The 27,826-nt window shown below is 40.1% G+C and overlaps 1 protein-coding gene across 5 annotated transcripts in view; it reads left to right on the top strand.

Annotated features, from left to right (window-relative positions):
- Window positions 1–27,826, top strand: part of CACNB4 (calcium voltage-gated channel auxiliary subunit beta 4) — a 255,237-nt gene that overhangs the window by 209,086 nt on the left and 18,325 nt on the right. For 4 of the 5 annotated variants that reach the window (XM_007183074.3, XM_007183075.2, XM_007183076.2 and 1 more), the window contains 7 exons: window positions 4,421–4,497; window positions 6,009–6,028; window positions 6,252–6,332; window positions 7,683–7,741; window positions 15,711–15,820; window positions 21,140–21,291; window positions 23,579–23,674. In XM_007183074.3, coding sequence (XP_007183136.2) covers window positions 4,421–4,497; window positions 6,009–6,028; window positions 6,252–6,332; window positions 7,683–7,741; window positions 15,711–15,820; window positions 21,140–21,291; window positions 23,579–23,674 — 595 coding nt within the window. The remainder of the gene's footprint in view (window positions 1–4,420; window positions 4,498–6,008; window positions 6,029–6,251; window positions 6,333–7,682; window positions 7,742–15,710; window positions 15,821–21,139; window positions 21,292–23,578; window positions 23,675–27,826) is intronic. The other variant, XM_057551508.1, reaches the window with a different exon arrangement.

Raw genomic sequence — 27,826 nt, 5'->3', positions numbered from 1 at the left:
ATTTTGTATCCTGTAACATTACCAGATTCATTGATTAGCTCTAGTAGTTTTCTGGTGGCATCTTTAGGATTCTCTATGTATAGTATCATGTCATCTGCAAACAGTGACAGTTTAACTTCTTTTCCAATTTGTATTCCTTTTATTTCTTTTTCTTCTCTGATTGCCATGGCTAGGACTTCCAAAACTATGTTGAATAGTAGTGGTGAGAGTGGACATCCTTGTCTTGTTCCTGATCTTAGAGGAAATGCTTTCAGTTTTTCACCAGTGAGAATGATGTTTGCTATGGGTTTGTCATATATGACCTTTATTATGTTGAGGTAGGTTCCTTCTATGCCCACTTTATGAGAGTTTTTATCATAAATGGGTGTTGAATTTTGTCAAAAGCTTTTTCTGCATCTATTGAGATGATCATATGGTTTTTCTTCTTCAAATGTTAATATGGTGTATCACATTGATTGATTTGCATATATTGAAGAATCCTTGCATCTCTGGGATAAATCCCACTTGATCGTGGTGTATGATCCTTTTAATGTGTTGTTGGATTCTGTTTGCTAGTATTTTATTGAGGATTTTTGCATCTATATTCATCAGTGATATTGGTCTGGAATATTCTTTTTTTATAGTATGTTTGTCTGGTTTTGGTATCAGGGTGATGGTGGCCTCATAGAATGAGTTTGGGAGTGTTCCTTCCTCTGCAATTTTTTGGAAGAGTTTGAGAAGGATGGGTGTTAGCTCTTCTCTAAATGTTTGATAGAATTCACCTGTGAAGCCATCTGGTCCTGGACTTTTATTTGTTGGAAGATTTTTAATCACAGTTTCAATTTCATTACTTGTGATTGGTCTGTTCATATTTTCTATTTCTTCCCAGTTCAGTCTTGGAAGGTTGTACCTTTCTAAGAATTTGTCCATTTCTTCCAGGTTGTCCATTTTATTGGCATAGAGTTGCTTGCAGTAGTCTGTTAGGATGCTTTGTGTTTCTGCTGTGTCCGTTGTAACTTCTCCGTTTTCATTTCTAATTTTATTGATTTGAGTCCTCTCCCTCTTTTTCTTGATGAGTCAGGCTAAAGGGTTATCAATTTTGTTCATCGTCTCAAAGAACCAGCTTTTAGTTTTATTGATCTTTGCTATTGTTTTCTTTGTTTCTATTTCATTTATTTCTGCTCTGATCTTTATGATTTCTTTCCTTCTAGTAACTTTGGGTTTTGTTTGTTCTTCTTTCTCTAGTTCCTTTAGGTGTAAGGTTAGATTGGTTTTTTTTGAGACTCTTCTTGTTTCTTGAGGTAGGCCTGTATTGCTATAAACTTCCCTCTTAGAACTGCTTTTGCTGCATCCCATAGGTTTTGGATCATCGTCTTTTTGTTGTAATTTGTCTCTAGGTATTTTTTTATTTCCTCTTTGATTTCTTCAGTGATCTCTTGGTTATTTAGTAACATTTTGTTTAGCCTCCATGTGTTTTGTGTTTTTTACGTTTTTTTCCCTGTAATTGATTTCAAATCTCATAGCATTGTGGTTGGAAAAGATGGTTGATATGATTTCAACTTTCTTAAATTTACTGAGGCTTGATTTGTGACCCAAGAGGTGATCTATCCTGGAGAATGTTCCGTGTGCACTTGAAAAGAAAGTGTAATCTGCTGTTTTGGGATGGAATGTCCTATAAATATCAAGTATATCTATCTGGTCTATTGTGTCATTTAAAGCTTGTGTTTCCTTAGTAATATCCTGTTTGGATGATCTGTCCATTGTTGTAAGTGAGGTGTTGAAGTCCCCCACTATTACTGTGTTACTGTCGATTTCCTCTTTTACAGGTGTTAGCAGTTGCCTTGTGTATTGAGGTGTTCCTATCTTGGGTGCATATGTATTTATAATTGTTATATCTTCTTCTTGGATTGATCCCTTGATCATTATGTAGTGTCCTTCCTTGTCTCTTGTAATATTCTTTATTTTAAAGTCTATTTTATCTGATATGAGTGTGGCTACTCCAGCTTTCTTTTGATTTCCAATTGCATGGAATATCTTTTTCCATCCCCTCACTTTCAGTCTGTATGTGTCCCTAGGTCTGAAGTGGGTCTCTTGTAGACGGCATATATATGGGTCTTCTTTTTGTATCCATTCAGCTAGCCTGTGTCTTTTGGTTGGAGCATTTAATCCGTTCACATTTAAGGCAATTATTTATATGTATGTTCCTGTTACCATTTTCTTAATTGTTATGGGTTTGGTTTTGTCGGTCCTTTTCTTCTCTTGTGTTTCCCTCTTAGAGAAGTTCCTTTAGCATTTGTTGTAGAGCTGGTTTGGTGGTGCTGAATTCTCTTAGCTTTTGCTTGTCTGTAAAGCTTTTGATTTCTCCATCGAATCTGAATGAGATCTTTGCTGGGTAGAGTAATATTAGTTGTAGGTTCTTCCCTTTCATAACTTTAAATATATCGTGCCACTCCCTTTTGGCTTGTAGAGTTTCTGTTAACCTTGTTGGAGTTCCCTTGTATGTTATTTGTCGTTTTTCCCTTGTTCCTTTCAATAATTTTCCTTTGTCTTTAATTTTTGTCAGTTTGATTACTATGTGTCTTGGCGTGCTTCTCCTTGGGTTTATCCTGCCTGGGACTCTGTGCGCTTCCTGGACTTGGGTGGCTATTTCCTTTCCCATGTTAGGGAAGTTTTCGACTATAATCTCTTCAAATATTTTCTTGGGTCTTTTCTCCCTCTCTTTTCCTTCTGGGACCCCTATGACGTGAATTTTGTTGCGTTTAATGTTGTCCCAGAGGTCTCTTAGGCTGTTTTCATTTCCTTTCATTCTTTTTTCTTTATTCTGTTCCACAGCAGTGAATTCCAGTATTCTGTCTTCCAGGTCAGTTATCTGTTCTTCTGCCTCAGTTATTCTGCTATTGATTCCTTCTAGTGTATTTTTCATTTCAGTTATTGTATTGTTCATCTCTGTTTGTTTGTTCTTTAATTCTTCTAGGTGGCTGTTCTTTAATTCTTCTAGGTCTTTGTTAAACATTTCTTGCATCTTCTCAATCTTTGCCTCCATTCTTTTTCCGAGGTCCTGGATCATCTTCACTCTCATTATTCTGAATTCTTTTTCTGGAAGGTTGCCTATCTCCACTTCATTTAGTTGTTTTTCTGGGGTTTTATCTTGTTCCTTCATCTGGTACATAGTCCTCTGCCCTTTCATTTTTTCTATCTTTCTGTGAATGTGGTTTTCGTTCCACAGGCTGCAGAATTGTTCTTCTTTTTTTAATTTTTATTTATTTATTTATTTATTTTTGGCTGTGCTGGGCCTTTGTTTTCTATGCGAGGGCTTCCTCTAGTTGCGACGAGCAGGGGCCACTCGAGCGGGGGCCACTCTTCATCACGGTGCGCGGGCCTCTCACTGTCGCAGCCTCTCTTGTGGTGGAGCACAAGCTCCAGACGCGCAGGCTCAGTAGCTGTGGCTCACGGGCCTAGTTGCTCCGCGGCATGTGGAATCTTCCCAGACCAGGGCTCGAACCCATGTCCCCTGCATTGGCAGGCAGACTCTCAACCACTGCGCCACCAGGGAAGCCCAGAATTGTTCTTCTTGCTTCTGCTGTCTGCCCTCTGGTGGATGAGGCTATCTAAGAGGCTTGTGCAGGCTTCCTGATGGTAGGGACTGGTGGTGGGTAGAGCTCGGTGTTTCTCTGGTGGGCAGAGCTCAGTAAAACTTTGATCCACTTGTCTGCTGATGGGTGGGGCTGGGTTCCCTCCCTGTTGGTTGTTTGGCCTGAGGCGACCCAGCACTGAAGCCTACTTGGGCTCTTTGGTGGGGCTAATGGCAGACTCTGGGAGGACTCACACCAAGGAGTACTTCCCAGAACTTCTGCTGCCAGTGTGCTTGTCCCCACAGTGAGCCACAGCCACCCCCCTCTGCAGGAGACCCTCCAACACTAGCAGGTAGGTCTGGTTCAGTCTCCTACGGGGTCACTGCTCCTTCCCCTGGGTCCCGATGTGCACACTACTTTGTGTGTGTCCTCCAAGAGTGGAGTCTCTGTTTCCCCCAGTCCTGTCAAAGTCCTGCAATCAAATCCTGCTAATCTTCAAAGTCTGATTCTCTAGGAATTCCTCCTCCCGTTGCTGGACCCCCAGGTTGGGAAGCCTGACGTGGGGCTCAGAACCTTCACTCCAGTGGGTGGACTTCTGTGGTATAAGTGTTCTCCAGTTTGTGAGTCACCCATCCAGCAGTTATGGGATTTGATTTTATTGTGATTGCACCCCTCCTACCGTCTCATTGTGGCTTCTCCTTTGTCTTTGGATGTGGGGTATCTTTTTTGGTGAGTTCCAGTGTCTCCCTGTCGAAGATTGTTCAGCAGTTAGTTGTGATTCCAGTGCTCTCGCAAGAGGGAGTGAGCGCACGTCCTTCTACTCCGCCATCTTTGGGGAATGAGTCTTAAGTTCCTTTTCTGTATCTTAGGAAATCCAGTGGAAATTCTTCTTCAAGTCTTGGAGAAATGGTATCAGGGACATTTCGAGCAACCCCCACATCAACAGGTGAGGGTTTCAGTTAGACTTTTTTTTAATGGAATGTATTCCTTTCTTAATATTTGAAAATACATGCAAGTATTTTTACTAATTTGGAAGCAATTTAAAGACTTGACTTAAAGATTTTTCTACTTAACTTTTCATTGTTCATTTGCTTTCTATGGTCATTTGATTTGATTTAAAGGGTACTTGTGGTACTAGAAATTCAGATCATTGTAATATAATTTTGTAAAATCTTATTTGCCCTCTATTTTATAAATCATTCAGAAGCAAGTTCATTATTCCACCCAGAAACCCAGCAGACTTTAAGATGGTGAGGGCCAACCAATTAAAAAGTTTTTAAGAAGTTGTAAAGTCTGAAGAAAATGCTCTGTTTAAGTCTCCATGTAAAACTTTAGGGTGTGTTGGTACAGCCTGGGCTGTGGAGGTGGAGAGGGTTGAAGCAGAGAATGAGGTTGGGCCCAGATGACCTCACTTCTGTTTGGACAGCAGATAACTGAGCCCTGGAATTAATGGTAATGAAGAGACAGGGGTGGCCCAATCAGGAGTTGTGTATTTAGAAACTGTGGAGGTATTCAAGCAGGAATTTTTCTTCCACCACATTCCCTGACTCCTATAGGCTCATTTCATTCTGCCCAGAATTGATGCTGCATTAAGTCATCCAGGATTACCAATTCAGAATGACAGAGCCAAGGTCTATCCTGGTCTATCATAACTGCAGGAAACTGGATTGATTCTGGAACACATCTGAGTATCTGGGTCCTTGTTCATGCGAATCCTGATTTCCATGGCTCTGAACCAAACTCTGGGTCTCTGGGTTGTCCACAAATGGACTGGACCTGATTGGGTGGCCACAAAGCCACTTTAATCAGATATTGAGTATATTTTGCCTCATCCCCATTTGTTGGACATTTAGGTCATTGCAGCTTTTCACTATTACAAACAAGAAAGAACAGGAATAACTGATTATAAACTTACTTGAAATTAAGAGCAACATAGTAGGAAAAATGTGTCAATATTCTGGAAAATGAGCAGAAAGACTTAAGAATGCAACAAGAACCGCAAAATTTTTTGATAGTTCACCAAAATTGCAAATCCAGAAATAACTAGTGAGTGAGGTAATGATCATTATTATCCAAATTGTTATTCTAAGTTTCTTTTTATCACATTTGATTTGTCCAAGTTGCTGTCAGCCACACTGCATGGTGTGTCCAGCACAGGAACAACCCATGGCCTGTGACTGGCCCAGCCAATGTTATTATGAAATCCACCCTCCCCATCCCACATGAAATCTGGATATAAGGCCATTCTAATGGAGAGGAAGTTGTCTGTTTTTGCATTTGTCTTCAAAATTGGCCCGACCAGCATGAAACAGTAGAATGGTGCTCTGCAGAGTGGGTGAACTGGAAAATGACGAAAATGACAGGGAGAGATTGGTACATTCTTCCATCTTTTAAAAGCATGTGCTAACAATGACAGAGATTGCATATTTTGATATGGCTCTCATTGTTGTCTTTTAGCAAAACAGAAGCAAAAAGTGGTAAGTTGTGTTTCCTTTTTAACTCTGCTGTGAAGGTTTCTATCCATACATGCCTGCAGTGCTCCATTTCAGTGACCCAAATGGCTATAAAATAAGGGAGGAGTCTCCTTGGTGGGACCTGTGGTCATCATTTCTCATTTGACCTGAGGATTGTGAATGTTGTGGCTGTGGAGGTGGTGTGCTGACCCTCCCCTTGTCACGCATGTCCAATCATCTTTTTCAGACGGAGCACATCCCTCCCTACGATGTTGTGCCATCCATGCGTCCGGTGGTGTTAGTGGGGCCGTCACTGAAGGGTTATGAGGTACAAATACCAGTCTGTTACGCTTCAGTTCTTGATCAAGAACCTAGGAGACAGCCATTTGGAGCTTGCTTCTCAGGGTCTGCTTTCACACAGGTCCTAACAGAAGCCAGCCCTCAGCTTGTGAAGGCAGGAGGTGCAGTGTGGGGCTTACGTGGCCCTTCACTCTTTCTTCCCTCCCTGGCCCACTTCTTGTCTTTCATGTATTACAGTGTTCAGAAAGAGCTCCCTCAAAATATTTATAATGGGAAGTTCTGGTCAAAAATTTGCTCTGCATGCAATTCAAAGAAAAGAATTTTTTCTGTCTCAACTGTTCCCGTTGCTATTAGAAATAATAGAGTATGAACAGCACAAGGGAACATATAGGCAATATGCCAGCAAACCTCACCTCAAAGCACGAACAGATCTCACCTTGCTGGGTGCTCAAGACAATGACATATTCCACCAAACATTTCTCTGCTTCTTTACTTTAAAGACCATATAAAAGAAAATAAAACACACTCCACTAAAAATGTTAGTGAACTCCTTCAGAGATTAATTAAACAAAACCATGCAAAAAGGAAAAGAGTAAAGACTTAGATCACTGCATTTCAGATGTTGCCATTTTGGCTTTATGCCAGCGTGGATAAGAATAAGTGGGTAGGACATTAAAATCTGAAGGTGGGCAACCTCCAAGGCACCCTTCCCACTGAGTTAGCATAGTGGCCGGCACATAGTAGGCATTCAGTACACATTTGTTGAGTGAATTAATGAGTCTCTTGGAGGCAGATTTAAGAATCCCATCTCCTTCTCCCCCACCCTCCCTTTTCCCCTTCTCCTTCCTCTCCTCCCCTCCCCTTCTCAATGAGGAACATCAGAGGAACAGCAGGAAAGCGGTGTACAGAAATCCAGCCCTAGGCGTGGAGAATTTCCCCCGACTTGCACAGGCTAGCAGGAGGCAGAGCCCAAGGCTGGCCTGAGGAGCTCTAGCTGCTCCTCACTGAAGGCAGGCACCACTCAGGTACGCCAAGGATAGGCCGCACCTGCGCACAAAGCCAGCCTATCGTGGACTCTTGGTGGCAGTTCCACCCCCTAAAAGGAGATGAGGGTTTGCCTTGGATCTAGTGAACACTGCTGGTTCATTCCTCAACACCCTGGAGGAGAACCAAGGGGGGAAGTTGAGTAAGTGCAAGTGGTTAAGTATGAAAAACTCTGTCCACAGTCACCTGCCCTGTCCCACCTCCACCAGACGAGTGGCTGTGATCAGATCTTTGCTCCGTCAGAATGCCTTCCCTTTCAGCTCTCTCACTTTTGACTTCTCTCTCTCTCTGCGTGTGTTTGCCTCATTCTTTTTTTTTTTTCACCTCTGCAAAGGTCACAGACATGATGCAGAAAGCCCTCTTTGATTTCCTGAAGCACAGGTTTGATGGGAGGTGAGGCATACAGATGCTTTTGTATTCTTTATTTTCCTTTAACCAAACATGAATGATAAATTGATTTGTGGATCTATGTTTCTGGTGATTGCAGATGTTCTCTAATTAAAAGTTAATTCAGTGTTCAGGGGAGAGTACAATGAAAGTGTTCTGAAAATATGAAGTTATGACGTATAGCATTGAATCCCTTAAAGAAAAAGGACCTTGAGAAGGAAAATTATCCATTTGTTTTATTTATATGTATGTGTTAGTGTTTATTTTCTCACTTGTTAGTGAATTCATACCAAACTTATGTTTATAAAAAAATAATGAAAATATAGAATATTTCTGACAAATATGGTGCCTTACTGGTCAAGTTGGGTAGTATCATTTGGGAATTGTGCATGTGCATGCATGTATGTGTGTGTATCCTATGAAGGTATAAAGTACTGAATTTCCTTAAAAGAAGAGCGCAAGAAATGTTTTCATCATAAGCCTCCAAAAATGACTATTTTGTAGGGAATAGTACTTCTTTGGATGTTCAGTTCTGGGTTTGTTTTACTAGAAATTTCTTTGCTATTTTATGGGTTTCTTTTGTATGTATCCTATCCCATTATGACCCATTATCAACAGGGCTCAGTCTTTAACCGTCAGAAAATTTTATCATTTAAGTTTTGTGAAAAATATCTGGAAAGAGTTTCTGTATTTTGCAGAGAAATGGTAAAAAGTCCATACTGACTCAATACTAAGTACCAAGCTCTTTCACAATTCAGAATGCACTCCATGTAAAAATAACCATGTGCAAATACCCGAAGACTTATTAGAAATGAAGAAAACTTCGTGTGTGCTAAGTATGGTTAAATGCATCCAGCTTACCAAATATTTAAGTATTTGAAGACATTTAAAAAATATCCACAAATAGATTTTTAAAAATATGGTATTTTAAGAAAAAAGCAAACATGATAATGCTTTAAGTACAAATTGTATGTATTTGTCAAAAGAAAAACCTTCTGGATAATTGTGTTTGAAATATTTGTTAGTTTCTGGGACTATATACAAAGAAAATAAACTGAGATTTTTAGTTCCAATAATTGAGATTTTAGTTCAAGAAAGCAGAATGCCTCAGTGCCATTATGTGAATTGCTAAGTATCTTAGTACAGGCCAGGCTGCCTTAATAAGTAGAGCCCAAAATGTGTAATGAATCAAACACAATGGAAGCTTAGTGTTGCTCATTTAATAGTCTGAGGCAGGTGTTCCTCAGCTGGGAAGGTGGGTAGTGTGGAGGAGGGAAGGACTGGGCAAAAAGTTTGTCCTGCCTGTCATTTGGGACCCTTGACCTGGGGTTGGTCTCTCCAATTAGCTGTAGAGAGAGGAGCAAGCTGGCCTGGAAGTGACTCACATCATTCTCACATTTCATTGGCTAGAACTTAGTCATGTGGCCACACCTAATTGCGAAGGAGGCTGGGAATTACAGTCTAGTTGTGTGCCCAAGAGGAAGAGTAAATGGATTTTGCTGAACAAATAATAGTCTGCCACATTTATCTAGTGGACACAAAGGGCTTAATAAGAAAGCCATGGATGTATCCTATTCTCTGTTTTTTTTGTTTTTGTTTCTGTTTTTTTTTTTAAACAAATAGGCAGAGAATGAAGTAATTTCAGAGAAAACAAGTGAAAAGCACTGAGTACTAGACTCTTGGAGTTGGAAGAAAATGTAAAAGTCCTTTTAGGCTAATCTCTTATGTCCCAAAACCACAGCTAGATGGATAACCTTCTTCTGTTGGAAAACTTTTGACTACTGGGAAATTACTTCTTAAAAAAGCATTACAAAGAAACAGCTGAACTCTGACTCTTTAAGTTAATAATATTGGTGTTGGTCCTTGCCTCCGATGACAGAGGCCATCACCCTTACCCTCATGCAGCCCTCCCTGGGTTGGCCGCAGCTGACATGCCTGGCTCAGTCAATCACACTTCCTTCGGCTGTGCTTAGAGTCACATGGTTCTAACCTGCAGTGCCTTTATTTAAGGAAGTTCTGAGAAGTGCCTCATCCTGTGGCCCCATAACAGCCCTTGAGCTGAACAAATGCCATCCTATACGCAATCTAAGCTTCTGTTAGATTGTTTTGGTCCCCACTTAACATCCTTGTAAGCGGCAGTGTAATTAAAGGTTTGAAAGGTAGGACCTATGGAAAAGAAGAAAGGAATTATTATAATTTAGCAAAGAGAAAGGGAGTGACTTAATTACTGCCTTCAAGAATGAAGAATCTGAGGTTCTTCCTCAATCTTCAGACCCAGGAAGAGGAAATGCATTTAATTGTAAGAGCAGAGATTTACCAGCTAGAGTTACCTGATTCACCAAGCACTTGTACACACTACTGAAGTTGGTTTTAGTAGAAATAGAATTAAAATTTCAATGCCAAGTGTTCCATGGGGTCTGATGGCACAGCAGAGGGTCTGGAGATATGAGGAAGAATACAGCAGCAGCAAAAGTAATAGCTGGAGAAAGAGACTCAGCCCTAGAGAGATCTGATGTATGGCAGAGTTGGAGAAAGCTAGGTATTAAAAGTGGGAGTAGGAGAGTGGATTTGCTTTCAAATTAGAAGAGGCCAGTGCAGCAGAAAAACAATAATGAATTCATTGGTTGAGTATATATAGACTTTGGTAAGGAAGAAGAAATGTGCAGTGTGGATACACAATGACTCTGACATGTCTGCTGTGTGGGGAATATCCTTACATTCTGAGCCATGACACTCTGCTGTGTTATGTTTTACCAATTAATAAAAGGAGAGAAAACAACAAATAGTCTTTAATTGAAACCAGCCAAGTGAACAATTACACAGTGGGCTTTTGCACAGCAATACAACATAAACAATATGTTCTAATGGAAACCTACACAGTGTTTCGTTGGCTATGAATGCAGTAGGTTAGACAAAATAGGATAAAGTCTTTTCTTTTTCAGAAAGAGCCAAAAAAGCAAAAAAAAAAAAAAAAAAAAACGGCTAAAAGGCTTGCTTCTTCAATACAGTTTTTCAGATCTTGGCTAAAAAATAATTCAACAAATTGGATTAAAATCCAACATTGACTATTACAGAATCATATGCTTATTTTTTTTATGATACCTTAGAAATTATTTGAATCAGTTTAAAACTACTTACTTATTTTACAATTTTATTGCTATTGTAGAGCCTAACTAGAATCTATGTAAGAAAAATGGAAAGCACAATACTAAATACTTCCTGAGGGAACCCCTGTACATGTGGATCTCATGTGACATGTGACAGTTCATCAGTTGTCACATGTGACAATTCTTGTGCACAGATCATAAACTAAGTGAGCCTAACGAGCTGCTACAGTGGCACCAGCCTGGCAGGGACACAGTGGATGCACAATGGCATGGAGCTTCTCTCTCTTCATTTAACACCACAAACATTCAACGGGGATCATCCTTTCAGATGAGGTTTGTTCAGCTGGTTGAATCCACCATTCATAGGCTGAACAGCAAGCAGTCAAACCAATTGCAATTTGTTGACCTATGCTAATCATTTCAAATCCCAACAAAGTTGTAACTTTAGGCTTTTTGACAACTGGATCAGATCAGCTCTATGGCGGTTATAGGATACTTTGTAACGGACATGATTATGGCCCCAAATCACAAATGAACATACAAATAGGATCTGAAGCTATTAGCCAAGGAATGCTTAAAAAAAAAACAAAAAACAAGGTTTGAGAAAGAATTTGAAGAACGGAGGCTAAGAATATAATTTAGGGAGACTCAAAGAAGTAGTATGTATTTATAAAAGGAAATGGCAACAGCTGATGCTATCACAAAGCAGCCAAGACATGGAAGAATTGCAGTCAACAAATGGAAAAGAACAATACAGTGCCTTCTGTTTCATAACCAATATCATCCTCTTATTATCTCCTCCTCCTACTCTCTATTCAAATGCAGACTCATCAGTGGACACTCAAGCACTACAGATAATTAATTGAACACTTTAATGCCAAATATGATTATTTAAATTAGCAGATTTTGATTGCAACATGTCTGACCTTATTCTCCCATCCTCAAAGTATATAAATTTCACAGACTCCAAGAATGGGAGAGTTCATGGTAGACTGCTAACTTTTGAGGATAGAATATAAAGAAACTGTCTCCTTCAAGTCTCAAATCTCCAATAACTACCTTGTATACATTATATATGTGCCTATCAACATAGGGCACTATGAATAATTATTTAAGAAAGCACTTTTATATATTACCTGGTTTGCTCCTAATGACAATCCTGTGAGATAATTCGACAAAGCCACTATCACCACTTTATTGATTATGATATTGATGCTCAAAAGATGGCATGACTTGACCATGGTCACACAACCAGCCAAGAGGAAGACCCAGGAAGAGTACCGAGGTCTACATATGCCTTCCATTCCTGTTCTCCTGACAATGTGCTGTCTGATGTTTGGAATGGTTTTCCTTTGTGAAGGAAGTCTAAGAATTTTAATAAAAACTAATATACTAACAGGGTTGCATATAGGATGTGGCAAGGATAGAGTATAGAAGGATCTTTAGCTGTTCCATTATCAACATGGAAATACTAATTATTGTTGAATGAGTGTGTATCACCTAAGAGTAATGTCTTTCCATAGAAAAATCACAGAAAACTAATACTCATAGCACATGATGGACTGCAGAAATTATGAATTCCAAACCAGAAATAAGCAACAATTAGGGTTCAGATTTACTAGATTTAGAGATATATACCCAGTCTGCTGGGGAACTGAACTTCTGTTAGGCTTTTATCCGCGGGCTAGTAATTACTGACACTACGTCACAAAAAAGTTTCCAAGGGAACTTTTTAGAGATGTATATCAAATAAGATACATAGAAGTACTGAAAGACACTAGAGGATGTGAGTATAGCAAGAAAAGAAATAGAAAGGGTATAACTTTAAGTAAAAAAAAAAAAGTATATAAACTAGCATTTAATGATGAATGTAATTACATTGCTGGGGAGCCTTTTAAACAACAAAAAAGTTTGGATTTGGTGTCTGAGTTTGATAATAGTAAGCATCTTTGCATGGAAAATAAAAACTCCTGCTTTGTCTTATTAGAGGGTTTCTGGAGCTGTGTCTGTCTTCTCCTGAGTTGTTTCATAATGTGTATTTTTATTAAGAAATAACCTATATTAACAAATTAGCTGGTATTTTATTGACCAATGAAAGAAGAAAAAGAACCTTTTATTGTCCACACCTTTTCCTGGTTTTGGAATACATGAAGCAGTTTATTTTTTCTGTTTTTGTGTATGTGTGTTATTGTTTTGTTTTTTTGGTAAAACTTTGGATGTGTCTGAAAATGGCTTGGTAAAAGTGTGTTAAAACCCAGAGAAAATAGGAGTGCACATCTGTTGATAATCCTTTCAAGTTTTAAGAACCAAGGGTCACTATTTGGCTAGTACAGAACTAGCAAATTTGATTTTCACCGAAGCAGAATAGACTCTTTGGGCCCTCTAAAAATCATTATTCTAGAAGGTTGAATTCTGTCCCTAAACCAACCCACTTGTCTCCAGTCATGTATTTGAATTGCTCTGGAAATTAACTGTATGTTTCTAACCAGCAACTCCATTCTTAAAACTACAAACAAAAAAACCAGAAACGCAAAAATAAGCAAATCCTCTTCTGTAGGTAAAAGGAGCTATGACTGCAAAGACTACCTATGAGATTTCATGCCTCAAGAGCAGTAGCCAACTGAGTAATGGAGACTCAGATGTGGGCTTCACTGACTTTAACCTCATTTAGATCTTGACCGTCTCTCAGCATGTGGCCAAGATCTGCACTTGATGATGTGGCTGGTGTCAGGAGATTCAGGGTTGCTGGAGAAGAAAACTGAAACTGTAAGAGAATTGTGAGTCAGATGACTAAGTACTGGTCTGGTGCTTGGGGGCCTGTGCTTTAAACCTTCTTAGACTCTAAATAACCATGTGTAACTTCCTCTCTGTGTCTCACTTTTCTTCTTGATAAAATGAAGAAGTGGGACTTCCCTGCTGGCGCAGTGGTTAAGAATCCACCTGCCAATGCAGGGAACACGGGTTCGAGCCCTGGTCCGGGAAGATCCCACGTGTCATGGAGCAACTAAGCCCGTGTGCCACAACTACTGAGCCTGTGCTCTAGAGCCCACGAGCCACAACTACTGAAGCCCGCACACCTAGAGCCCGTGCTCCACAACAAGAGAAGCCACCGCAATGAGAAGCCTGCACACCACAACAAAGAGTAGCCCCTGCTCGCCGCAACTAGAGAAAACCCACGTGCAGCAACAAAGACCCAATGCAGCCAAACATTAATTAATTAATTAATTAATTAATTTTAAAACATGAAGAAGTTGTACAGACCAGTGTTTTCCAATATCTTTTAGCAGTTGAACAAGTTCTTACAATGAAATCATAGATAAGCCCCCTGTGTAGAAAACATAAATGCAGGGGTGTTTGCCTGGCATTGAGGGTCAGAAAGCTGGGGCCCTCCTGGCCTACTCAGCCCCCATTTAACATTCTCAGTGGCCTGAGACGTATTTCACAAAATTCTTGATTTCTGCAGAAGACAATTTGAAGATGCCTCGAATAATTTATTAGAGCCTAAAAAATTCTAAGAAGTTAAAAAATTTTAAACTTCCTGACCATCTATAGCTTATATATACAACAATGCAAACAAGGAGTACTTTGCTTTAAAAGGGCACCAGAACTTTTGCACAGCCTGTTGCTTTAAAGAAATCATTTCCAACCATTTATGAAAAGGACTATTTAAAAAAAAAAACAAAAAAAAACTATTTTAAACTCTCCCCAAGGATTCAGGTCCCTGAAATCAGGTGAAGAGTCTCCTGAGAGTGCTGACAGTGTTGTCCCCAAATAGGTGTGAGATGACATATGACTCAATAATTGTTGATAACTCTACCCTCTTCCCAGCTCCACCAGCTAGAGGAGTTTGAAAGTGGGGGAGAATGAGTGCAGTGAGTATAAAAGGGAAGGGGCGGGACTCTTCTTGTCTCCTTCCTGGAACTCTGCCAAGTTTTGGAGATAAGAATGAAGAAGGGCCCATGATGGCAGTAGCTGACTTAGAGAGGCATTCTTTGCATTCTGCAGGTAGATCATAATCTGAAGTTGAGCAATCCCAGCTTAAAATAAAGAATTTTAAAATTATAAATTCCAGAGATTCTCATCATATACAGATAGACCCCTGTCTCCATTCATTTGCAGTGTCTCGGTTTTATTCTTGTCTTGCATGACTGCAGGATACTTTCTAACTTATGGAAATCCTGGCACAATCCTTATATTGCCTTCAGCAATAGTGTCTTATTACTGCCCACACTATGCATTCAAAGCAATATGCAAATATGCTGAAGAATCCTTGTGCCTGCAGAAAAGAAATCATATTGTTCATATTCTTAGAAATGAAACATTCCTTTGGGCCTGTGGCAAAATGCTTCATGTACCATGAGTTAACTGTTGAGCATCAGGAATGCAACACAGCTGATTGTCTTTGATGATTGAAATGAAGAGGATTTCCCCCTTTGACCAGCAGCATTGATTCACCTGGGCAGAGCATTTGCAGTTCCTGAAAGTCTTGCTCAAGAGCAAATCAACTGTGAATTGTGGGGAAATTGTATTGCTGCTTCCTAGAAAGAGCATGGTTTATTCATATGTTTTGATTCCCTCCTGGTATGGTGTGCATTATAAGGAGAATTCGGCAAGGCAGACAATAGTGGAGGAAGAGCTGCATTTTTCCTGGAGTCTTTTTTCGTTAAATAGCCAAAACCTTCCTCCATTCTGCTCTGCCTGTATTTTAACTAGCAAAATCCTATTTAAAAATACTTGTGGCCAATGTTTATTATACTGTGGTTGCAGTATAGTATGTGAGGCGGTTATTAAGTACTGTGGTTATAAATCTCTTGGAGAGCCCCACGACATTTTTACTGGCTTGTTCTGTTCTGTGTTCCTATTCATAGGATATCAATAACAAGAGTGACAGCTGACATTTCTCTTGCTAAGAGGTCTGTCCTAAATAATCCCAGCAAGAGAGCAATAATTGAACGCTCAAACACTCGGTCCAGCTTAGGTAAGATGTTCAAATGTGGTACTGCGCTCTCAGACCGGGGTGACACATGTTTCATTTGTGAATGTCTTTCCAATTTGCCCATTTTCCCCATTCTGAAGGGGGAAGCGCTGATTAACTGACAAGAAGGCTAGCCATGGAAAAGCAGGGAGCAGAGTTCTGCAGTAGCCTGAGACTCCTCTTTCTCAGCTCCAGTCACTTAGCTAATTAGTAGTCTGGCAGGAAGAATCCTCAACAGGTTGTCCTCCTCTCTTACTGCCTCAACACGCGAAACCAATCATCCCTGCTTTGCCCGAGCTTCTCAATGAGTCTAACGATATCTGTCATACCTAAGTCACAGCTGACATGAAAGGAAATGAGATGTCCACCTTTCCCAGATCCGTAGACGGAAGCTAGATAATGATGTTCTCAGTGTGGTGTCTGCTGCCAGCTGGTACCCAGAGTAGTCACGTCCTTATGGGAAAGGAGCAACCACCATTAATACCATTCAGGGAGTTTAAACATGTCTTTCCTGGTGCACCAATCAGAAAGCATCCTGAAATTCACCACGATGGAGAAGAAAAAGCACTATATGTGATTAGTTCCGTCAAGCCATGCAGGAGCAAGGCTGTGGAGGATGGATTCACCAACCACAGAAGTGGGTCCAGGCTGCAGGAGAATCATATCACTCATCTCAAAAGCCTGTTTGTGGTTTCTATGGTGGCCCAGAGTGGTGGAGTCCACTTATAACTCTCTTTTGCATTCACATTCTGAGGGCAACTTGCTTTACTGCCCTCTTCCTCATGGGCAGAGTAGGAAAGACAGGGTTTTTCTATGCCACTGCATTTTTTTAAAAAGCTACTTAAATGAGCTCTATAGGTGATAGAAAACTTTTTCTAAAATTAGGGTTTCTAAGATAGATTGCATGCCCAAATATCCCATCCAGTGTCCATTGAAGGCTATGCCAAGAACTGTGCAGGTGGAAAGAGACGAGTGTCGTCTCTATTCCTGGCCTGGGATTGGCACATGGTAATTGCTCAATAAATGTTTGTTGGATGGCTGCTTTTTGAAAGAATGCTGAACCTACCAAATGGGACAGTTGTCAGCGTTTGTGAGAGCAGGATCCCAGACATCGGTGGTTCCTTCTTTAGTTCTGTATTTAGAGCCTTCCACAGACAGAGTGAAACACTCTTAAAGGCACAGTATTTTGACCTTCAGGGGTGATGATGGCAGAGTTGATGATGATGAATCAGATTAGGTAACTGACTAAAGTAGTATATCATGGGTGACAAGGATGCCAAATTAGATTGAAGGTTTCTCAAATAAGCATCTGTTCTCTGTTCTCCTGTCTTCCACCCTCCTTTCCACTCCTCACAGTGCCTTTGACTCTTAACCATTCCTTCCTCTGATGTATAATGAGAGGCTAAAGGACACTTAAAAACATAAGCTAGGTTGCCTGACTTTTTCAACCATCTTGCACCAGCCTAGAGTGTAATGGGCATTCTGTGAGGTCATTCCATATCACCTATGTAGTCACCTGTTGTCAGAGCCAGTGGAGTGGGTGCAGTGGGGTTGGTGTAAATATTGAGGAACAAACAAGGTAGATATCAGTTCACTGGTTTTCCTTTTTACTCTGTAAAGTCATAACTCCCACAAACATTGGAGATAATTTAATGGCAGCCTATTATAATAACCACTATGTGAGCCACTTATGCCCATTTGTCTGCTTGTTAATGCACATGTGTAGATTCTTTCATCAAATGTTTCTTGAACACTTGTTACTGCCATGCATTGTACCAGACTTAGGAAGTACAGACGTAACTAAGGCAAAGTATCTTAGCCACGGGCAAACAGAAAAAAGGGAGTGATGGTTAAAATACTGTGTGATAATGGAATTATGAGCAAAGCACTAAAAGTATAAAGAAAGAAGGGTAGGGAGTAAGAGGTGTCTGAGAAGACTTCACAGAAGTTCTTTTTGAGCTGGTTCTTAGGGCAGTCAAGAATGTACAAAAGCATTGACATATAAACACTGTGTGGTTGAGAAACAAGTTGTTTTGTCCAGAGCATATTTAGAAAAAGGAAGTAGGGGGCATGATTTGAGAGCAACAGAAGAAACTGAAAAAACAGTTTGAGGCCAGTATGTTAAGGCTCTAGTACACCTTGCTAAGGAGACCCCAAAATAGATTCCACAAAATGTTGATTTTAAAGGATACTAATAGTATGTTTTCCACAGGCAAATAAATTGAAACTTATGGATTAAATAGCTGTCAGATTTCTTCACTGCAACACTTCTTAGAGGCATTAAGATAAAGAGGGTAATGTACATTTGAAATTGCAAGAGAAACTTATAGCATGTGATTATCTCCCTTGCAAAAAAAACCCCTTCTTTGCCTAGGCTATCTCATGAGATTAGTGATTCAGGGTACTGCCTTGGAAAATGTTGCTTTGGGCCACAGGAGCCATTGAAGTAGTTTAAGCCTTTGGATATACGAGAAAGGTCACAGGTGACAGAGATGCTGGGGGGAGGTGGGTCCAGACCAGTTGTGGTCAAGTTATAGAAGTGTTCACTGAGGTCCCTCCAGGTTCATGGTCCATGACTTCTCAGAGTTCATTTGTCTGGAATAAGATCATGATAAAGCTTTGATTGGAATCAGCTTGGGTAGTCAAGATTGTTGTGTTTGGTTAAAGTTTTTCTTTAAAAAAAACTGAGCTGTGTAGATAAATATGTCTTTCTCACACGTATAATTTATTTATTGTATTCCATATACATATTATCCAAATATTGGACCCACTCCAGTATATAGGGTGGACCCCTGCAGCCTCCTGGCCTGCTCTGCCCGAGTACCTCTCTGTTGATACCCATTGCCCAAGTTTTGTTTTGGTTAAGCCGTAGGTGTGCCTGCCCTTGGTGCTTTCACTGCACTTTCACTGCCAGGCCCGGGTTCAACCCCTGGTCCAGGAACTAAGATCCCTCAGGCTGCGTGGCACGGCCAAAAAAACTCCCAAAAAACACCACACTTGCCTCATGGCTGGTGCAAAGTAAATAAGGCCCAGGTATCTCTGAATTATTTACACAGAGACTCAGAGTGCCTCACGGGTTCTTTGTACCGGGGCAGTCTACTTTGCGTTACTGCCTTTTTGCTGCTACTTCAGAAAATATTGTATTCAGATTTGAAGTTTAAAGCAAGATAGCCTTGTTCTAGTACAGTCCTGGCCAGGAGTTACCTTAAACCAGTGGCAGTTTAATGAAAAAAAAAAAAAAAAAGAAACTTACTACAATAAAAATAAACTTTATTTTCCAAACTTCTCTCATTAAAAAAATCTTTCTGTTTCTGACATGAGAAAAAAGGGACAAGTAGATTGTTGTTACTAATAAATGTAGAAAGTATTTCAGAATTTTGCAAATAAGCCAAATTATCCAGATTCTTTACATTAATATATTGAAAGCTAGTCACCTTTCAGAGCAACATGAAATCTTTTCAGGCTATTGGTATTGGATAATATGAAAAATGATAGATATGTTGCCTTTTTTTTTTACTTGAACAATAGAAATTTACTGTCTCAGAGTTCTGGAGGCTAGAAGTCTAAGATCGAGGTACCCACAGGGTTGTTTCCTTCTGAGGGATGTGAGGAAGAAGGTGTTCCATGCCTCTCTGCTAGTTCCTGGTGGTTTGCTGGCAATCTTTGGCATTCCTGTCTTGTAAAAGCATCACCCCAATCTCTGCATCCATCTTCACGTGGTGTTCTCCTGTGTGTGTGCCTGTCTCCAAATTTCCCCTTTTTATAAAGACACCAGTCATATAGGAGTAATGCCCACCCTAATGACTTCATTTTAACTTGATGATCTCTGTAAAGACGTTGTCTCAAAAATAAGGTTACATTCTGAGGTACTGAGGGGTTAAGACTTCAACATATGAATTTGGGGACGATACAATTCAACCCATTATAGGAGGGAAATCAGAGACCATGTTGAGAGTCAGAAGTTGAACTGAACAGCCTCTACTGGGTTCTAATGACTCTTTAAATTCATACTTCTAATACAGATCATGCATTAAACATCAGTGATTTTGTGGGAAATAAGAATTTTATGCTATTATGCAAAGCCCTAGAAAATAGAGTTACATTATAGTTTTGAGCATTCATGATCCCACACACCCTGTCAATCTGTCTGGTTATGGAAGGGAGAATTTTTGGTGGGTAACATGAACTTGAATTTATACTGAATAAGCAAAAGAAATCACGGGATTCTGGTACAAACCCTTTTCAATGAGGATATTTAGAGCAACATCAACTTTTTCCTAGGCCATCTTTGAAATAATTTAAATTAGGTAGCTTTGTCTACTCTGTGTAATTTGGATAAGATTACAGCATTGGTAGGTCATGCCTATAGCCAAAAATGAAAATAAGCAAAAAGCAAAACAAGATCGTCTCTCTGAAAATTAAATAGACTAATTCAGACTGTGGACATGATCAATAAATCAGGTGATTTATAAAAATATATATTAAAAAGCTTTTTATATTTCAGAAAGCCATAGTATGTTTTTATAGATAATCTGCTTAATTTTTGCTTAAAAAATAGCTGGATTGCTTTTGACATTGAAAATAACTAGATTTTTCATTTGACCAGATTCGTGCACAGATTCAGGTCAGTTGGCTATTACAGCAAGCCAAGTAGATTTGCATCTAAATGCATTGTGGCACTTTAATATAATTGATCTTAGGTTGTTTTTTGGTTTTTTATTTTAATACTGAAGATAATTATGCCTTAGAACAAGTCCACTGGCCCTAACACTTGAATGAAGACATAGCAATATGCTAGTTGTAAGAGTAGATCCAGAACATTTAACAGGGATACAAAACTGTGCATATCAGTCCAAATAGATGAGTTGTGAGATGTTAAAAAACATATCCATAAAATATTAATATGCAAGTTGTTGATTGGTAGACGTATTTCAGCGTAATTTGCTTTCCATGTGATGTTGCTCTGCACATGTATTTCTATTGCTTCCTAAAATGTAGTTGCAGCTTCTATAGCTAAAATAAAAGTTCTTTAGAACAAAACCACAATCAAAACCAACATAGCTATGTAAATAGCTAAACATTAGGGTGAGCATAAGAAGCAAATCAAGAGAGCCTTCTCAATTTTTTCTACCAACTGTTTGGTTTTATGTAAAACTCAACCCATCTCTCTTTAGAAAAGATTTTAAGTTAGATAGGACTATGAAAATTCAAAATGTTCTGTTTTGCAATGTAGGCTAACATCTGAAAGAGGTACTATTTTTTAAATATAGGAACTAATTAATAAAAATACCATGACCTGTTATTTGTTATTTCTCCTTTTAGCGGAAGTACAAAGTGAAATTGAAAGAATCTTTGAGTTGGCAAGATCTTTGCAACTGGTTGTTCTTGATGCAGACACCATCAATCACCCAGCACAACTTATAAAGACCTCCTTAGCACCAATTATTGTTCATGTAAAAGTCTCATCTCCAAAGGTAATCAGCTCATTTCTGTCTTAAGGGTTAGAAGCTTGTTTCCTCTGAAATATTTTTTGCTCTGTGCATTTTTGTTAGTGGGCAAGGAGAATGTCTTGTTGAGACCCTTTTAATGAGCAGTTTTTAATTCACCTGTTCTGTACAGGTTCTAGAAATTTTGAGATAGCACATAAAGAATAGTTTATTCCTTCAAGAAGCTCACTGTCTATTGTGGTTCCCAAACTGGGCAGTTATGCAAGAGTATAATAAAAACAAAAAGAACTAAGGTGAGGAAAAGTAAAGTCTGGCTTTTCAGAGACTTTAGGTTCTATCTTGGTAAATCTCTTAGGTAATATTGATTCTTGTATCACCTATAGTCTCTCCCCATTTGAGAAAGTACATAGTTCAAGAAGTACATATATATGTAAAGCAATTATACTCCAATAAAGATGTTAAAAAAAAAGAAGTACATATATATTTATCATATAAGTCAAACATCACTGTATAAAATCTCTCATGGAAACTTTATAGACCCTTACATTTGTGCTTAGGTTGGGTTCTTCAAGGAGTATATTTATTCTGTGGTTGAGCACAATGGCATATCTGCCATGTATCTTTATGCCAATGGGGGAGATAAAAAAAAAAGTGAGACAGCCTCAAAGTGGTCCCTTTTGACTTGGGTGTTCTTTAATTTTAAAAAGTGATGATGGGCCAGGGCGGTAGTGGGGGGAGGGATAAATTGGAAGATTGGGATTGACAGATACGCACTACTATATATAAAATAGATAATTAGTAAGGACCTACTGTATAGCATAGGGATCTCTACTCAATACTCTGTAATGGCCTATATGGGAAAAGAATCCAAAAAAGAGTGGATATATGTATATGTATAACCGATTCACTTTGCTGTACACCTGAAACTAACAGAACATTGTAAATCAACTATACTCCAATAAAAATTAAAAATAAATAAATAAATTTTAAAAAATAGATTACACATTTAAAAGAACTAAAAGTACAATGAGATTGCTTTTAAAAATAAATATCAAAATTTGAAAGAAAAAAAAGTGATGATGGGGAATTCCCTGGCAGTCCAGTGGTTAGGACTCCATACTTCCACTGCAGGGGGCATGGGTTCAATCACTGGTCAGGGAACTAAAATCCCTCATGCCACGTGGCATGGCCAATAAAAAATTAATTAAATTTTAAAAAGTGATGATGTACTAACAAGTTAATATGAAATGGATACCCTTGGGAGGTACTACCTTAACAATCAGTTTCTTTTCAGTGGCCCTAGGAGTGCATTTTCTTGCTTAAATGCCAATCCAACTTCCAACCAGAACAGGGGTCTCCTCTCACAGGTGGAGAATGTGCCCTTCCCAATGCTTCTGAGCTCCTCAGCCTTCCATCTCTACAGGCACTGGTTCTGTGCAGGATGAGCTTGGGAATCCTGACCAAACCAGGACCTTTGGGGAATCATTAAAATGGATTGAAAATGCCTTGAGCACTTGGAGTCTCTTTGACCCAGAACTGAAGGGGATTCAAGCACCCTTCACTGCAGTGGAATAGATTTCAACCCCTCTCGCCCCAGTCACCGTGGGGTCTGTAAGTGCAGGAATGGGGACTCCTGTGGATATATGTGCTGAGATATCATTGAGTCTCATAGATTAGAAGTAGTTGGGGGGAAGGGTCTTATTTCAGCTAAAAAAAATATTAAGGGAAAGATGAGTATATGGAAGAATGCAGTTACAGCAGTGCCCAAAAGACATAGGTATATCCCTGGTTTATACGTAGCAATACACCAGTACAAATGTTCTGCCTAGATTTCGATCATGAAATTGTCCTGTTAATGTAAGATTAGACTGGAATGCCTTAATTATCAGTGACACAAAGGGTCAAATATATGTAACTCTGATATTTATCTGACATTGAGATAGTGAACCAAAATATTACTGAACTAAATTTGGACATAAATGACCTGGTACAGATCAGTGCCTCCACTTTTGCAGGGCTCTCTTTGAAATCTCTGGGTAAAATCTAGGGTGGGAACTCTAGATCCCACCAAGACCTCACATGGAGGGAGAATAGGATGAACATGTCAAATCCACTATAATTGAAAGCCAGTGTAAGTGGCTAATGTCATTACAGAGTTTATATATATATATATATATATATATATATGACTTGTCATATTGTATTTCCTCCCTATTAATACTCGGGCTAAATAGACTATGAAAAAAGGTCTGGATTTATTTGGTTTTCTTTCAACTCATTGACAGTATCTCAGATTCATGTCTTCTTCTATCAGGTTTTACAGCGGTTGATTAAATCTAGAGGAAAGTCCCAAAGTAAACACTTAAATGTTCAACTGGTGGCAGCTGATAAACTTGCACAATGTCCCCCTGTAAGTACAATCATTTTTTTTGTCTTAATCATTCTTGACTAGTTGGGAGAGGTTGGTGGGTTTTGTTTTTATCATATTAGCATTGTCATTTTTATTCTAGAACGGTCATGATGATGGTATGTTGTCATATATCTAAAGGATTTCTTGGAACAAACTGCTGCTGTCATGTTGGCTTACCCAGGCATCCAGAGCTGGGTGGTATCTGTCACGTAATAAGAAATGAACTTGGCGTCCAGGGTCTGATGTCCTTACTGCCACCTTGATTGCCTTGCAAACAGTCAGCAAACTACTTAATGCAGTCATGTGGACACTTTTATGAAAAGAAAACAACAAATAAAACATACTGATTTGACTCCTTTAACTTTTCTGCCAGAAAGTTCCTAGAGGCATAATAGATTATGACACTGAAAATTGAGAATTTATTAGAACTAGAAGAGCCCTGTGGTTATAGCAGATGAAAAGGTCAGGGTTAAGTAAGATGAAAAACCATATTATAGCAACTTTTCTTCTAATGCCATCGCCAGAAAACAGCTGCTGAGTTCGAAGCCGAGCAAATGGCGAGGAGGTGGAGGGTAGGGGTGGTAACTGCTACCATGTGGGTCACCAATGTCTACACCTGCTTGGCTGACTTACTATTTCTGTGCCTGTGTTTCTCTGAAGGAAATAACTGTTTTTCCTACTGATTTAATTCACTAGATTTTGTTATATGCTTATGTAAGGATCATTCATGCTCTGTGGAATCATAAAATTCAATTCAAATGTTTAGAGAAGCAACACAGCGTAGCTCTTAAAAGTACAGACTCTGGATCCAGACTGCCTGGGTTCAAATCCATACTAATCTACACTAAGGATTGCATCCCTAGTTACGTAATCTTGAGCAAATACCTACCTCGTTGGTTTGGTGTAAAATCTCAATGAGTGAATGTGTAGTAGAGCTCTTAGAACAGTACCTAGCACATAACAAGCACCATCTAAGTGTTTCTGTTATAATTACTGGATGTACTTTGCGCTGTGCCATGCCTGCCTGTCAGGCTCTGCAAGGATCTGTGCCTGTCTGGTTCACTGTTGTGTCTCAAGTTCCTGTCATACTAGGCCCACGATAAATATCAAATGAATGAAAGGATGTACAGACAATAAGAGTACAGGGTAAAAATAAGGATATACAGGCAATGCGTTCTCTTATTAGATGCTTACAATGGGCCAGACACTGTGCTAGGTGCTTTATATAGAGTATCTCTAACCCTCACAGTTACTATCTCTAACCTTCACAGTTACTTAGTAAGGTAGGGCAGTATTATCCCCATTATATAGTTGAGGTGACTGAAGCCGGAGAGGTTAAGGGATTTCCTTAAGGTCACACAGTAAATTAGGATTAGATTTAGATCTGTCTGGCTCTGAAGCCAATTTTCTCCCCAATCGAACCCACCTATACACACACACACACACACACACACACACACACACACACACACACTCACTCTCTCTCTCTCTCTCTCTCTCTCTCTCTCTCTCTCTCTCTCTCTCTCTCTCTCTCTCTCTCTCTCCTGGTTATCTGCCTGCAGATAATTTGGATAGCCCGGAGTCTGGAGTCCTATGTTAAGTCTCACTGTAGTTAGACAGACACATTGCTGACTATTGAAGTCCACTTGCACAATGGAATGTATGATTAAAGCACTGAGCGAATATAGGAGAATGTATTACCCAGTTCCTGACTCTAATGCGTCCCAGTTGAAGGAAGCTAACCTTTTTTTAGCAGCTACCAAAAGACAGGAACTATGCTATTGTTTCCAATTTTTAGAACAGTTTTCTAGGGGTAGTTATATCAGTTTGGGTCTTCTGGGAAGCAGACACTTAAGTGGAATTCGAAGTACAGATTTATTAGGGAAAATGCCTATGAGAGGAAAAAGGGAACAGAGACAGAACTGGCAGGGACAGCCTTCAGACCCGATGGAGTTCTGACTCTGTGAAAGGAAAAGGGGAAGGAAAAAGTGGGTAGGAGGAGCCTCAGACTGTGATGGAGCCTTGAGAAAATCTGCCACTCGGAGCTGGGGGCTCCCCAGAGCACTAGAGGAGCCTCACGTTGGGCAGAAACGTTCAGGCTCTAGTCCACGAGCTGTGCTCAGGCGGTGGCTGGGAGCAGCCTGGGGAGAGCAGGTCCTTGCTTGAGTGCCCTGGTGGATCCTGAAGGCGCAGCAGCCCAAGGCTGTCTGCTGACTGCACTCAGCACAGCAAGTCCTCACTCCAGGGGAAATCTCGGCATGCACCTCTGTGACCGCCGCAGTAGATAATACTATCCTTACTTCCTACAGGAGAAAGCTAAGTCCCCACTAAGAAATTTGTTGGAGGTCACAATTAATTGTTAATCAACTGTGCTCCAATATAAAAATTAAAAAAAAATAAGTGGGCCCCAAGATTCAACCCCTTTGTCTGACTCCAGCCAAGCTCTGTCCACCATACTGCTCCACTAGTACACATAGCTGTGTAGTGTAGACCCCCAACTTCGATGTGCAAGAAATAGCTCATTTTCTACTTTGACCCCTTAGCCCACTGAGCAGGCAGGATGTTTAGCCACGCTTGCAGCTGCCTTTACCCTAATCCAGGGCAGAACAAAGACAAAGGGTGGGGCTGGCGGGAAGTTGAGGGAGTGAGGGGGAGAGTTCCAACGCAGACAACCTATTCATTGACCAAATCCACGTGGTCCTTAAGGATGGAGGCCGTGCTGCATCAGACCTTATCGGGAACAGGGGGTCTTTGGCAAGGCTGGGAGACACATAGCCCCTCCTCTCTGGGACATTGGCAAGAGAGCTCCCTTCTCTTCTCTGTCTGAGGGAGTGGAGGTATCTTCCTTTTTTCCCCCTCTTGTTACTATTAAAGGAACTCTCTGCTTTTGTTGTATCTAAAAGCATCCTCACCTTCTTTTGTTTCCGGAGACAGTTAGCACAAAATGTTTCCAACCAATTTAGGCTTTGGGGACACAAAATCCAGAAGGGGAAATGGAGAGCTGGTGATTTCCTGCCACAGACACCTCCCTCCCCCACCAGACAAGGAAGCACAGACCCTGCCACCTGCTTAAATGGCGGAAAACGAAGAGGGAAGATACAAAAGGAAAAACACAGATTCATAGCTCAGACCTCACTGGCCCTGTCTGAGTTCACTTATGTAGAGATCCACACTGTGAGGGCAGCGCTGGCTTTGTGAGGTCCCAGACGTGGCGCTAAGATCTGCGGGAGTATGGGGAGCAGATCTGGGGGGACTTGAGGGCAGTTAGGCCTGTGTAATTTCATTTGACACAGCGATCAGACTCACCCAACAGGAGGAAGGCATTTCACACATCTGCTCAAATGCAAATGCTGAAAAGAATGGGACGGCTTTCTAAGTAGAGAGCTTGTCTCTAATTGTGTTCAGTTGGTGGCAAGGATGGGGGTGGAGTGGGCTCTAGGACCTGATGTCAGGTGTCGTGGAAGGAATCTCCTCTGGTGAAGGCTGAAGGCTATGGTAGCTAACATCCCTTCCCAACTCTGACACTCTGATTCTATCTAGATTTTGGAAGTGATCAGCACAGACATGTTATTGAAATCATGAGGGTTGTAGAGCCCAGGGAAAAGGAGAGTATAAACATAAGCAGAAGATATATCAAGTCAAGTAATATGCTTATTGTTTCAAAACATGATTAAGATGTTTCACGGAATGACATGTGGGCACGTCTGAAGACGTATCCATGTCCCCATATGGTTAAACCAGACAAACTCAAATATTTAGTCATTTCAATTCTGTGAGCTCACCTGCAATCAACCCTCTTGGCGAGAACTAAAATACACTCAGCAAACATTATTTAAGCTTTAGGCCTGTTACCTTGCTAGGTGCTAGAGAGACAAAGGCACGTTCCTGCCTTCAAGGAGCAGATAGTCTAAAAAGGTTCCATAGGTTGAGTCAACTCTTGACAAACAATTTGTTAGGTCATAAATATCCTTACAGATACTACTTTATAAATCTTTTTTAGATTAAAAGAGAAATTTAGATCAGGGTTTCTCCACAATTGACATTGTGGGTTGGATAATTTTTTATTATAGGGACCTGTCCTGTACATTGTAGGATTTTAGCAGCATCTCTGGCCAGTAACAAACCCCAAGTTGTGGCAAACGAAAATATCTT

This window comes from Balaenoptera acutorostrata, chromosome 8 (genome assembly GCF_949987535.1).
Source record: "Balaenoptera acutorostrata chromosome 8, mBalAcu1.1, whole genome shotgun sequence".
In the NCBI taxonomy this organism is placed as follows: Eukaryota; Metazoa; Chordata; class Mammalia; order Artiodactyla; family Balaenopteridae; genus Balaenoptera; species Balaenoptera acutorostrata.
Note: the sequence above shows the minus strand (reverse complement) of the source record. Positions and strands in the feature narration are given on the sequence as shown.